Source organism: Coptis chinensis, chromosome 7, assembly GCF_015680905.1.
Source record: "Coptis chinensis isolate HL-2020 chromosome 7, ASM1568090v1, whole genome shotgun sequence".
Classification (NCBI taxonomy): Eukaryota; Viridiplantae; Streptophyta; class Magnoliopsida; order Ranunculales; family Ranunculaceae; genus Coptis; species Coptis chinensis.
Window position 1 is genome coordinate 7688075 of NC_141462.1, and position 14943 is coordinate 7703017.

General features: G+C 38.5%; 1 protein-coding gene across 2 annotated transcripts; it reads left to right on the forward strand.

Annotated features, from left to right (window-relative positions):
• The first annotated feature begins 11230 nt into the window (after positions 1 to 11230).
• Positions 11231 to 14852, forward strand: LOC147485698 (protochlorophyllide-dependent translocon component 52, chloroplastic-like). Of its 2 annotated transcripts, none has more exons than XM_086575249.1 (7): positions 11231 to 11778; positions 11853 to 12040; positions 12786 to 12872; positions 13007 to 13187; positions 13285 to 13470; positions 14075 to 14262; positions 14433 to 14852. In XM_086575249.1, exons 1-7 carry the CDS (start codon positions 11284 to 11286, stop codon positions 14725 to 14727), a joined length of 1620 nt encoding a protein of 539 aa, XP_086431375.1. In that variant the 5' UTR covers positions 11231 to 11283; the 3' UTR covers positions 14728 to 14852. The 2 variants fall into 2 exon arrangements, with proteins under 2 accessions (XP_086431375.1, XP_086431376.1); XM_086575250.1 differs by having other exon boundaries at positions 13288 to 13470.
• Positions 14853 to 14943: the final 91 nt, after the last annotated feature.

The window sequence follows — 14943 nt, forward strand, 5'->3', positions numbered from 1 at the left end:
ATCCATAGGTCAATGGGATTAGGAATTGCATTTTCATGTTAGTCTTCGTTGCCCCCAGTTAGTGGCGGCAAAATGTCTTCCATAGATTCATCCTAGCGCAAGAAATCGTCAATAGGAGAATCATCAATCAAAAAATCAGCTATCAAAGAAGCCAGAGCATGTCCTTTTTCAGTAGTACAACATCATTAATGAAAAGAACAACACTAACAGCTTGAGTTGTAGCTGCCAGGTATATGCCACTAAGTTGACCCGTTGAAGGACTTGTCAATATAGGAGGACTGACCAAGTATTTCTTCAGTTGTTGCAATGTCATCTCACAATCAATGTTTCAAGTTGCCGCCCTCTTTAAAGTTTGGAAGAAGGGATGACAACGATCGGAATATTTAGAAATAAATCTATGAAGAACGGCAAGTGATCAGTAAGTCGTTGAATTTCCTTCTTATTTTTTGGTGATGACATATCAATAACGGCGCGTATCTGATCAGGATTAGCCTCAATACCTCTATGAGTCATGAGGTATCCCATAAATTTTCCAGAAGAGAGGTCAAAAGAACATTTGGTAGGATTGAGTCTCATGTTATATTTGTTAAACCTATCAAAAACAAGTTGAAGATCGGAAAGATGATCACCAGTATGCTTCGATTTAACAACTATATCATCGATATAAGCCTCCATTATTTTTCCCAACAGATCGGAAAAAATTGTATTGACAAGCTTTTGGTAGGTTGCACTGGCATTTTTTAGACCAAAAGGCATAACAGTGTAGCAGAAAATGCCTTGGTCGGTGATGAAGGCGGTGAACTCTTGGTCATCCACATTCAAAGATATCTAGTAGTACCCTGAAGAAGCATCCATGAAAGATAGGCGTTGGATGCCCGAAGTGGCGTTCACCAGTTCGAAATTCGTGGCAACGGATACGGATGAATTAGACAAGCTTCGTTAAGGTTCGTTAAGGTTCAGATGAATTTTATGATGAGTGGGAAGTTACATCAAGGGGACTTCGTGTTAAGTGGGGTGAAATCCATTTTATCCAGAAGATTTAAACAGACAGACGCCCCCGGTCGAGCCTATGTGGAAGATGACACCTGCCATTACCTCTTACAAGAGTTAGAGATTTTAGGCGGTACACACGTTCAGGTCCAACTAGAGATTGTCTTTTTCTTTGCGTATAACCAGCCTATCTAGGTCGGTAGTTTGTCTGGGATTGTGGTCTTCCCTCTAGTTGCTTCTGTGACACCTTCTTTCCCCCACCTTTCGGACGGACATGCGGGATGGCAATTTTTCTCAAATCTGCGAGGTCGGCCTTCCCTGTCAGGTCGGTCCAGTCTAGGATGAAGGTTTTCCTTATACTTTCTTCCGTGACACCTTCTTTTCCCTGTCTGGTCGGACCTGTCTAGGATGGCGATTTTCCTCAAATCTGCGAGGTCGGCCTTCCCTGTCAGGTCGGTCCAGTCTGGGATGAAAGTTTTCCTTATACTTTCTTTCATGGCGCTTCTTTTTTCGAACCTGTCTAGGATGGCGATTTTCCTTGCGAGGTCACCTTCCCGTCCGTCGGTCCACCGGGATGAAGGTTTTCCTTATACTTTCTTCCGTGGCGCCTTCTTCCGGGCGTTTGTGCCGCGTTCGCGGTAAGCGGCGCGGCGTGTCTGCTTGCCTTCGAACCTAGTAACAAAAGTACGTAACTTGTCGTCACGTTGTTGCTTGATGTTCAAAAGTGAGTCGACATCCTTTGGCGTCTTTCAATTATGGCAGAAACGATTAACAAAATGATTTTCTAGTTTATTGTATTGGTGAATTGATCTTGAAGGCAACTCACTAAACCAGGGTAATGCTTCTCCCTTTAGAGTTGATGGAAAGAGCTTACATATGAGCGGATCATCTCCACCCCATAACACCAATTTATTTTTGAACGATAGAACATGCAAGCCGGGATCTCCTCCCACTCATCATAAAGTTCAAAATCGGGTTGTTTGAAGTCGGGATGGTGGTAAGCTTCCTGAATGTCGAGCGAAAACTTATCAAGTACGCCATCATTGACTGTCAAGTTTTTCATTCTTACATCCCTTGACTCTTTATCGTTAAGTTCTTTTGCAATCAAGTCTTTCAACTGTTGTTCTGTTAGAGTTAAAGTATTGGCTCGAATAACTGGAAGCCCCCGGTCGTGCCCACGTGGAGAAGGATACCTTCAATTATCTCTTATTGGAGTTAGAGATCTTTAGTGGTACGCACGATCAGCTCCAACCCGTGATTGTCTTTGTCTATCCCAGTAAGAAATGTCAGGCGGGTTGTCACCCTCGCCGGGTGGTCGGTATAATTATACCACTTCTCCATGTTTTGTTGCTCTTTTGCGGGATGCCGCGCTTTCCGATCATGTCGGACATATCTCGGATGGCGGTCTTCCCTAAAATTGCTTCTCCTCGAGGTAAATCTTCCCTTTGAGATCGGACATGTCTAGGGTAGTAGTTATCCCTACCAATCGATTCTCTCCATAAGTACGGGTAATAGGGTCATTACTCTAGAGCGCTTTGGTTAATTGTGTTTGAGAAATAACACGTCATTCGATGACGATGAAGTGGATCTTCAAGATGGTCCCATACACTGGAATGGCTGCGTCCCCCGTGGTCGCCTTGATGTTGTTGAATTTGCGCAAAGATCGCCCACCGCCTTTGCCTCTTTGCCGACTTCCTTCTCAAGTTCATATTTAAATTTTTGACTCGTCGTAACTCACGCTCAACCGTATTAGGGGTGAATTGGCTGTTACTATCACCTTTTCCGTTAGTTGGTGTGAGAGTAATGTCCACGTCCATATCCATGTCAACTGAAGGATTGACATAGACAGACGGCGGACCGCATGGAGGATTACTGACTTGACGGTTTTCTTGTTACAAAACTGTTAGAGGTGGTGGCGGCACTTGTACTGCCTTTTGCGGTGGAGGTGGCGGAGGCGGTGGCGGTTGTGCTGCTACAGTTGGATGTTGAGAATTGATCCTACCACTAGGAGCAACTTGATTGTTCAACGGTTCTTGCATTGGCCGATTTGAATTTCGAAGGTTGCGATTCCTGTTAGCAAGGGGAATATGTTGACTATTTGGTTTGCTTCTTGTGCTTACCATCTTGATTGTTTCACGTGATAATGAATTCTAACTCCCCCACAGACGGCGCCAATTATGTTTCGGTAGTAAACTGCTTCAACACAACGAGAGCAATGGTAAAGAACACACTAAGAAACAGAAGAATTTGATGTTAGGGGAGATGAAACTGAACCAAATAATGGCTACCTACGTACCCAAGATCTATTATCTAGGGATCAAGTTTCAACGTAGTTCCTTATGAAAAATAATGTGGTATTTATATAGGTAGAGTAGAGAGTCCTTGTAGCTCAAGTAATCTTGTAGCTTGAGTAATTGTGATAGAATATAACTGTCAACTGATAATTATCTATTTGATAATAAATGAATCTTGACATAAATTAATGTACATTAGTGGCAAGCCATGTGGCTAAGGTTGACCTTTTAGACACGTGAGTTAATGGGCCTGTACATTGATTCATGGTATTGCAAATTGGGCTTTAGCCCTGTCGATTAAATGAATAAAGTGGAGACCCCTACTAATGGACGTTTGCCACATAGGTGGGGTCGAAACACCTATCCAGCCCATTCCATTTATTCGACACAGTGATGTGGTAGATGATACATGTCTTGTATCATCGTGCTACATGTCATGTATCATTGTGTAAAAGAGTGATACATGCCATATATCATGATGATATATAACATGTATCATCCGCCACGACACTGTGTTAGATAAAGGCAAAAAACACGTAGGTGTAAAATAAGACACATCAACAATCCAGTGCCTGAAATGGGCCGGATAGGTAAAATGGAATTTTATTACAAGTTTAAAGTGGTTTGCGCTCTAAAAAAAGTATATGGGGTAAAGTGGAATATTTTAACAAGTTCATAAGCTTAAGTGATAATATTGCTTTTTAGAATTTAGAGGCATCCATTCATGTGTTCCTTGTGTCCGTCTGTTTTTGTTGAGATGTTCGTTTGGTCAAGACTACTCTTCATTATTAGTTACCATAGAAAGTTACGACATGCTTATTCTTCAAGAATACATTAATTCACTATGCATTAAGGAATGAATGTGTAATTTTATATCACAGAGGATGCCTCTTTGTGAAATCCGTGCGAAAGCATGGGCATTAGGTAATGCGATATAACTAATGAGATATTAGCCCTTTTTGTTTTCTTATGGATTTGGTGGGTCAACCTGTATATGACCCAGATCTACAATATATCCCAGTTCCAAGTCTTCCAACTTCCAAGTAACCATTAAGTAGGGGTGTTCATTCGGGGATTTCGAGCTAGTAGGGGTGATAATTTGGCCCTCAGGCTCTCAACCCGTTTTATCATTTATCCGAGGATTAACATATTCATTTTAAAATTGCATGTCAAACTTCATTAACATACCAAAAGTTGGCCCTCCTCACCTATAAATATATTCACATATTTTAACATTTAGGGTCTAGGTTTGAAGCATGGGCCCAACCCTCATTAAGCTATGTAATAATAAGTAAACCCTCATATTATCATTTGGCCCTCATACATTTTCTTGTTATTTTACAATACATTTATGTATTTATCTAAGTTGTTATAAAAAAAATCATTAAATTAATTTTCAATAGGAGATAGATTATAACATAACATATGCGTTTTTTGTAATTGATTGAAGAATAGATATATAAATCATACATAAAAGCAAATTCAACCTAACAACATAGTTAAGTACGAAAAATGTATATATTCATTTGTAAGCAGAAAAAAATGATCTTGGCGTAAGAGAGGTAATGGGTATCTTGGACAAAACCAAATTAGTTGGTTTACGTAGAATCTCGTCTCAACTTCTCTCATTTTTTTTCTTTGCCCCAATACCCTTTCTCCTTCAAAGGTGGTTAGTCTCTCTCTCCCCGCATCACCCAACTCTCTCCCCCCCAGCTGATTTATCTGACGCTCGGCTCACTCCCACTACACGCCATGAATATACTAGTTTAAGAATATCATCTCTTTCACCATACGTAGTTAAAATTAGTTTTGTATACGTAGTTAAAATTGATATACATAATCAAAATATGATAAAAATAAATAAATAAACACAAAAAAAATTAAATAAACTAGTAAAGTATAATTCGATTGGGTCTGACCCAGCCCTAAAAAATGAGGGTCGAAAGGGGCGGATTAAAGACTCGAGTTTTCATGCATGACCCTATTCCACCCGGTCCTTAGTACAAAATAGGGGTGGACTAGTTATGAGGACTTTTATGGTTCGAGGGCCGGCCCTTTTATCACCTCTATTTCGGGGTAGTCGAAAGTTCAGGTTTTTGTCGGATTCAGGTTTTTGTCAGATTCGGGGTAATCCGGAAATCTAACGGACAATTTCGGTTCGCCTCGGGTTCAGGTAGACAAGGAAAACAATCACCGAATGACCGAAACCTATCCTATATTCCACTGGGTCGGGTATTCTGTCGGTTTCGGTTTTGAGTAACCCGATTAAAACCCGGTTCTTCACCACCCAAAAACAAAAATCTGAAGAGAAAAGGATGGAAGATGGCGGCGGCTCAAACAAGCTATATGCGTGAAAAAATCATTTACAAAGCTATAGACTTCAAGTGGTGTTGTGATAGTCATCTTCAAGGTGTGGCTAGAAATATAGACTTGTGTTGGCTTGATGAGAACACTTGTCGATCTCATTAGTTTTCAGTAAGAGGGTGGAAGATGATATCAGTTTTGATGATAAGGATTTTGATGAGTGGTCTAAAATTCACCAAAGAAATTAAAGTTGTTGGAGATGGACAGACGGTGGAGTGAATGTTTGACTTGTGAGGTCTGCTTTTTTCTTTTGTGTTTTTTGATGGTTCCTTGTTATCCTATATTTGTTCACGGCCAAATGCTAAATAAGCCAGTAGACTGTAGACTCAACATTAGAGCATTGCAAGTCACAAACATTCATTTCTACTTAGATAGTATTTTTTCTCTTTTTCACCGTTTTAATAAAAAGCAAGGTGAGGCTATCCAATACAAATGTGAAAAATAATTTCGAATGGGATGTTAGATTCGTCTGAATGTAAAAATTGAAAAAATGCGCTGGACGTATGAAACATCCCGTTAAAAAAAAAAAAAAAAGTCGAAAACACGCGAAACGGAATCCAACATCCTGTCCGAAAAACAAACCGAATTTTTAAAAAAAAACACACAAGACAGAATCTAACATCCCGTCCGAAATTCACAACTCAGCCACTATCTCGGTTGAAGGTTTCACCCTCGTTTTGACTTGGAAAAATAGTCACCGAGATATTCACTTTTGCATTGGGCAAAAATGTTAAACCATAAAGAAGTGAATAAAGTCACATTCCCACCATATCCACCTGCATTGTGAATGCTCTTATGACAAATATCTACACAAGACAAGACAGTACTAAACTATAAAGCAAGAACCAAAAAACGTGGACACTAAAATAACAGTACAACATTGTAATTTTTTGGAATTTGTCAGTTTCGGGTTAAAAATAAAGGTCGGGTTTGGATAAGTTTTGGGTTTAGGGTTTTATCAAATCCTCACCTAAGGTGATAATTAGGCCATTAGGCTTTCAACCTAGCCTTGAAAAATGTTTGCAATAGCTCTCAAAAGGTGGCCCTAATAGATTTGAGGGGCGTGCTAACCCATTTTGTCCTTCATACCTATTAGGGCTAGGGCCTAGGTTCTGGAACATGAACCCAACTCTCATAATTTTTTTGTTATTTTACATTATATATATATTCTAACTTAATTATCTTGGTTATATCAATTTTATTTCACTACAATTAGTATTCAATAAGAATTAGATTATAACATAATATATACATTTTTTATAATTAAATGAAAGAGATATATTATTAAAAGTGTGAGACTCTCATCTCTTCCACCATCTCTATATCTCATTTTCTAAAAGTATAAGAATAAATTTTATATCCTTAGTTGAAATTGATATACATAATCAAAAGTATAATAAAAAAATATTAAAACCACAAAAAAAAAAAATAAGTAAATTAGTAGTGTATAATTCGATCGGGCCCAGTCAGGCTCTCATTTGGCCCTCAAAATTGAGAGTCGAGAGATGAATAAGGGTTTGTGTATTTATGTCATGACCCTACTCAACATGCCCTTGACACACATTAGGGCACGGGCTGGTCCGACTCTTAGTCATGAGGGCTTTTATGGTTTGAGGGTTTTAAGACACCTGTGACCCCACGGCCCACCAAATCCTATACTTATAGGTAACCCTACTTATATGTCGGTAGGTTTGGGTTCGAATTTTATCGGGTGCGGGTCGGTTTTTGGGTCCATGCGAACACCCCTGTGGCCCTGTCCTCATTAACCAAGGTGTTTGTTACTGTCGGACCCCATATTGTGTTGGGCAGACCCCAAAAATAAAAACAATTATTAAAAATATGTCATTGGCCCCAAAAGTTGTTTTGTGTTGGGCACCTCCCAAACCAAAGTGAATTTGACTTGTTGCAACCTTTTCAACCCTTCTCTTCTATTCTCTTCTTTTCCACTATCAAAAATCTTAAACCCTTAAACCCTTAAACTTTAAAGAAAATTATATCCTAACACTAACACTAATGGAAGAGCCCAACCCCATTTTAGAACATGAAGATTAAGAAGAAAATGTAATGCATCATGACCCCATTCAAGAAGAAAATGTAGAACAAGTTCCAAGTGACCCCATTCAAGAAGAAAATGTCATTTGGGACTTAGGCCAAACGGTGTGGCCATGTCGTTTGGAACTTAGTCCAAACGGTGTGGCCACATCGGTCAAGAGCTAGGCAAAAAAACAGAAGTTTGGGATTTTTCAAAGTTCAAATCCCAAACGACATGGCCACACCGTTTGGGACTTAGGCCAAACGGTGTGGCCATGTCGTTTGGAACTTAGTCCAAACGGTTTGGCCACACCGGTCAAGAGGCAAAAAAACAGAAGTTTGGGATTTTTCAAAGTTCAAATCCCAAACGACATGTCCAAACCGTTTGGGACTTAGGTTAAACGACATGGCCACACCGTTTGAACTAAGTCGCCAACGGTGTGGCCATGTCGTTTGGAACTTAGTCCAAACGGTTTGGCCACACCGGTTAAGAGGCAAAAAAACAGAAGTTTGGGATTTTTCAAAGTTCAAATCCCAAACGACATGTCCAAACCGTTTGGGACTTAGGTTAAACGACATGGCCACACCGTTTGGACTAAGTCCCCAACGGTGTGGCCATGTCGTTTGGGATTTGAACTTTGAAAAATCTCAAACTTCTGTTTTTTTGCCTCTTGACCAGTGTGACCATGTCGTTTGGGATTGAAATTTGCTGAACCTCGATTTCTTTTTTTCTTAACTTCCATATTCAACTTCCAACAATTCTAACACTTCCAAATTCAAAACCAAACACATAAAATTGAATCGCAACATCAAATTCAAGTATTTTGAAATAAAATGGAATCACAAACACATAAAATGGAATCGCATAACATCAAAACCAAATTCACATAACATCAAATAATATTTTGAAATAACATACGACAAAATCAAGTATTTGGGTACAGATATCACAACGTCACTCTTTACAACAAAAGCAATCTAAACAGCCTTATACTACTAGAACTCCAGAGTTAAGATCAATGCTCAAGCTGCTTCTTCATCTATGCTCCTTCACGATATCGTCCGCCAATAAACTTGCACCGGGTCAAATTGTATGCCTCTATGAACTCGTTCCGTGCATCGTCTGGAGTCGCAGTCCCACCAAATTGCAGGCCTTGATTGAGCAAGCGAGAAATTTCATCGACCATGGGGTGTTGTCAAAATTAAAACGAAAAACTACATTAGTATATACATTTATAAAATACCAAAACAAAAAAAAAACAAAAATATCATCAATTAATGATTAACCCGATACAAATATTAACTCGATTCAATTACCGCTCAACAATGCCGCACAAATATATTAATAGAAACACAATCTATAACGTTAAATTAGTCTAGCAAATCACAAGCAACAATGTCGCACAAAGACCACAACACTTCATACAAACTTAATACAATTTACGTACACTTCATACAAATTTAACATTTTACAAACTACAATGCATAAAAAAACTCACTTTGAAATTAGTGTTGAAGCGTGTTTACGTGTGAGGAACCAAATAGAAGAGCTTGAGGTAGTTTCAGATACTCACCGAACTCACTAATGGTGGTTTTAGTAAAACACTGTTTAGTTGATCGACGAATTGGGATCGAGATTGAGCAGTAATTGGGTGGGTTTGATCGAGATCGAGATAAAGAATCGAGAGTTTGATGGAAACAAAGAATTGAAACAAATAATCGAGATCGAGAGTTTGATTTTGTGGGTTTTTGGTCGAGTAGAAATCGCGAAATCGAGGGTTTGAAGGACGAAAAGTGGTAGCCGGTTTCTCAGTTTCTTGGGTATTTGGTTGGGGGGTGTATGATTCGAAGTTGCGCCCAACACAAACTCGGGGTCTGCCCAACACAATATGGGTCAGGCAGTAACAGGACTCTTAACCAATCAAAAAAACACAATTTAGAAGAGCTAGGCAAAAAAACAGAAGTTTGGGATTTTTCAAAGTTCAAATCCCAAACGACATGGCCACACCGTTTGGGACTTAGGCCAAACGGTGTGGCCATGTCGTTTGGAACTTAGTCCAAACGGTTTGGCCACACCGGTCAAGAGGCAAAAAAACATAAGTTTGAGATTTTTCAAAGTTCAAATCCCAAACGACATGGCCACACCGTTGGGGACTTAGTCCAAACGATGTGGCCATGTCGTTTGGCCTAAGTCCCAAACAGTTTGGACATGTCGTTTGGGATTTGAACTTTGAAAAATCCCAAACTTCTGTTTTTTTGTCTCTTGGCCGGTGTGGCCATGTCGTTTGGGATTAAAATTTGCCGAACCTCGATTTCTTTTTTTTCTTAACTTCCATATTCAACTTCCAACAATTCTAACACTTCCAAATTCCATATTCCAACAATTCTAACACTTCCAAATTCAAAACCAAACACATAAAATGGAATCGCAACATCAAATTCAAGTATTTTGAAATAAAATGGAATCACAAACACATAAAATGGAATCGCATAACATCAAAACCAAATTCACAAACATCAAATAATATTTTGAAATAACATACGACAAAATCAAGTATTTGGGTACAAATATCACAACGTCACTCTTTACAACAAAAGCAATCTAAACAGCCTTATACTACTAGAACTCCAGAGTTGAGATCAATGCTCAAGCTGCTTCTTCACCTATGCTCTTTCACGATATCGTCCGCCAATGAACTTGCACCGGGTCAAATTGTATGCCTCCATGAACTCGTTCCGTGCATCGTCTGGAATCGCAGTCCCACCCAATTGCAGGCCTTGATTGAGCAAGCGAGAAATTTCATCGACCATGGGGTGTTGTCAAAATTAAAACGAAAAACTACATTAGTATATACATTTATAAAATACCAAAACAAAAAAAAACAAAAATATCATCAATTAATGATTAACCCGATACAAATATTAACTCGATTCAATTACTGCCCAAGATATTAATAGAAACACAATCTATTACGTCAAATTAGTCTAGCAAATCACAAGCAACAATGTCGCACAAAGACCACAACACTTCATACAATCTTAATACAATTTACGTACACTTCATACAAACTTAACATTTTACAAACTACAATGCATAAAAAAACTCACTTTGAAAGCAAAAAACTCACTTTGAAATTGGTGTTGAAGCGTGTTTACGTGTGAGGAACCAAATAGAAGAGCTTGAGGTGGTTTTAGATACTCACCGAACTCACTAATGGTGGTTTTAGTAAAACACTGTTTAGTTGATCGACGAATTGGGATCGAGATTGAAAGCAGTAATTGGGTGGGTTTGATCGAGATCGAGATAAAGAATCGAGAGTTTGATGGAAACAAAGAATTGAAACAAATAATCGAGATCAAGAGTTTGATTTTGTGGGTTTTTGGTCGAGTAGAAATCGCGAAATCGAGGGTTTAAAGGACGAAGGGTGGTAGCCGGTTTCTCAGTTTCTTGGGTATTTGGTTGGGGGGTGTATGATTCGAAGTTGCGCCCAACACAAACTCGGGGTCTGCCCAACACAATATGGGTCAGGCAGTAACAGGACTCTTAACCAATCAAAACAAAATACATAGAAAGTTAGAAACCAAACGCTTAACGAAAACAGCCATGGAAACTCTTTCAACTACCACTTGTCTAGCTTTACAACTCACATCAAGCTCAAACAGACTTCAAACAAACTTGTTCCATAAACCCATCTTCTCATTTTCACTAACTCCACAAAACAAGTTCAAACTCAAGCTTTCTTCAGCTACTTCTCCAACTGTTTCCACAACTCCTCCATTTTCTCCAGAACTTGAAAGTGATGGAGAAGAAAACAAGTTTGATTGGTTTTCACATTGGTATCCTATAGCTGCTATATGTGATTTAGATAAGAAAGTGCCTCATGCTAGAAAAGTTATTGGTCTAGATATTGTGATATGGTGGGATAGAAATGAAGGGAAATGGAAAGTGTTCGATGATAGTTGTCCGCATCGGTTAGCGCCGCTTTCTCAAGGAAGGATTGATCAGTGGGGTAGGTTGCAGTGTGTGTATCATGGTTGGTGTTTTAATGGTTCTGGTGATTGCAAGTTCATTCCTCAAGCTCCTCCAGATGGTCCCCAGGTAATGATTCTAGGATGATTTAGTAGGATTACTATTGTGAGTCACTTGTGTTGACATTGAGCTACAATGTACAGATTCATACATCCAAAAAAGCATGTGCATCTGCTTATCCAAGTTTTGAGCAGAATAAAATCCTTTGGTTTTGGCCAAGATCTGAGCCTCAGTACAAAGATATTGGTGCAAAGGAACAACCTCCTTGCGTCCCAGAGTTGGATGACCCATCGTTTACATCTTTACTGATGTCGAGAGATCTTCCCTATGGGTATGTAAATGTCAATTGACTATTGGAGGATTGTCCAGAACATGAACACCTAATTTTGTTATGTTTATGTTATGCTAAACAAGAACTTTCCTTAGGTCCTCAAGGGTAGTAAGAGAACAAAATCTGTCTCTCAATTGGTACCAATAAAATTCCCCTGCAGCTATAGGTATGGCATTTTGTGTAGAATGGATCACATGCATCTTTGCTTAAGGTTTGGTTGTGTCCGATTAACTAATAATCAAGTGTACACATGTATGGAGTAGAATTTGGGTGGTACCAATAGTACATTCCCGATTATGCATGTAAGTAGGTTGTGTTTGGTTCATATATATGAGAATTTCGTGCTAATTCCCAACATTTAATATTTCTCAATAGCAAAGGGCAAGGTAATATCTCGCTGTCGATCATTAAGTTTAGTCTCTTCAGTAGCTCATAGGTTAAAATCACGTTTCACATTATGATAAGCAACTGGCACTTTTGTCTTTGGTACTTCATACTAGGGTCTTCTCCCCTTTCCAAGGAAGACAACTCGTACATATTACACATGTAGCATGTCTATGAAGTCCCTGCCATTTGCATAGTCTCTGTATGTATGCGCTTGGCTATATGGCTATATGCTTTTGGTAGGCAAGGCCTTAACTGCATATGCTATCTGTGGTTTTGTTATATTTGTGTTCTGAAGGTCAAGAATATTGAGTTCTATATATTTACCTAAAGTTTGGATGGAAATTTATCTGCATTATAGGTATGAAGTTTTGATCGAAAATCTAATGGACCCTGCTCACGTTCCTTATGCACACTATGGCATTTTAACACCAAGTAGAAAGCCAAGATAAGTATTACATGAAATTATTACCCTCTTATACATTTTTGGATTGTGAAATATTTTCTTTGATGACCAGATGTTTTCAAAATGTTGTTCATTTTTCATTTACCTGTTGTTACTAACACACTCGCTTTTTCCACTGTAAAGGCTGATCGAGAAGGAGGGATGCCTTTGGAGATAAATATAACGAAACTAGACAAATATGGTTTCTTAGCAAAGCAGGACAACGGATTCAACAAGTTCGTGGCACCTTGTCTGTTTTACTACTTTTCAAGTTTGTCATCAGATGGTGAGCCATCCAAGTCCGGTAGCATTAAAAAGGTAAATGGCGTAGGTTGTTGATTCTTTTCATTGAACTCATCTTGATCAAGGTTCAGTCACAGGTGTATCTAATCATTTTTGAACTCGGTTTATTCAGAAGACATCACAGAAACAAATACTTCTCGTTTTCTACTGTATTCCTGTTAGCCCCGGTAAAAGTAGGGTACTTTTTAGCTTCCCAAGAAATTTCGCAGTTTGGGTTGATCAAATTATTCCACGCTGGATTCTTCACATTCGTTCAAATCTGGTTCTAGATTCAGATCTGTATCTTCTTCACCTGGAGGTGAGTAATCTGTCGTTATTGGTTATGTATAGGAAATTGTCTGCACTGGCTAAGTAATAGATTTCTACTGTAGGAGCTATTTTAAAATTTTCATGACAATATGATTTGTTGCAAATAGAGAATTACATACAAGAGATAATGAAACATCAGTTTTTTTCTTTCTTATCATTAGTTTGGGAACATCAACTGTTAATGTTTGTTATTTGAATCTATTGATGGTTCCTTGGCAATTATTTATAGGTACTTTGTTATCTCTGCAGTTTTTTCATAGAACAACAAAACAGTAAGTAAACAAAAGAAAGATTGTGTGCCACATCCCTCAAGACTACTGTTGTCGATATTAACTGTGAACTGACTTAAAAATAGTTCATAATGTATCTTTACTAAGAAAATCATGGATTAAGTTTCTGCTGTTATCATTTATCTTCTGTACCTGAGAAATGTACAGCAATTATGATGAGTTTCTGGATGCTGTTTGTTGCTTTGAACTATTTTTGGATTATCTGTACGGTTATATTGGCACTCTTCCTAGATTGATTACCTTCCCTTATTGCAGATGATATTTTCTTATTCTTATTCTTTAATAACTGTGTTTTATTTGCAGGAGCGTAAACTAACTGAAATCGGTCATTCTAATTGGCAAAAAATTTGCTTTGTTCCGACGAAATCAGATAATTCTGTCATTGCCTTCAGAAACTGGTTGAGGAAATACTCTGGCAGTCAATTTCCTTGGGGAACCAAGTTCAGTGCAGAAATGCTTCCGACTCCTCCCAAGGAACTGCTAATGGACAGGTATTAAAACACATCATAGCATAAAAGCAAGTGCATATATTCAGAGCTACATTAGTACATTTTATGACCGAAATTAGAATTTGGTTAAGCTACTATTTTTTTAAGCCTATAGAAATCTTCTTCAAACTACAAGGGAGTGGAGATTTTGATCCACACTATATATGTCCCAGGTACTGGTCTCATGTGGTGAACTGCAGTAGCTGTAGTAAAGCAGTAAAGAGACTCAAGGCACTTGAGGTCGCATTGCAAGTTATCTCCATAGCTTCAATTGGGATCATAGCAATCAGGCAGAGTGTGATGTCAATGGCTGCAAAAACTTCTGTGGTCTCCTTCGCCGTGTTGTGCTTCGCTGCTTCAAGGTGGTTGTCCCAGTTCATCTACAAGATATTCTATTTCCATGACTTCAATCATGCAGTTAAAAGCACAGTTCTTGATTTAGAAATTATCGGAATCCGGAACTATTAGATGAATTTAACTGACGCATTCTCTGCAGAAATTATTATGTTGGTTTTACATGCATTGTGTATGAACGTATTGTAAATTGATATACTTCACTGTATTATAATCTTAGATGTATAATTTTCACTTGATTCGCCTGATATCATTATTAATTAAAGATTTCTGAACCTACTATAATTTCGACCATAGAATGTGAAGCAAGGTCGCATCAACAACATCCGG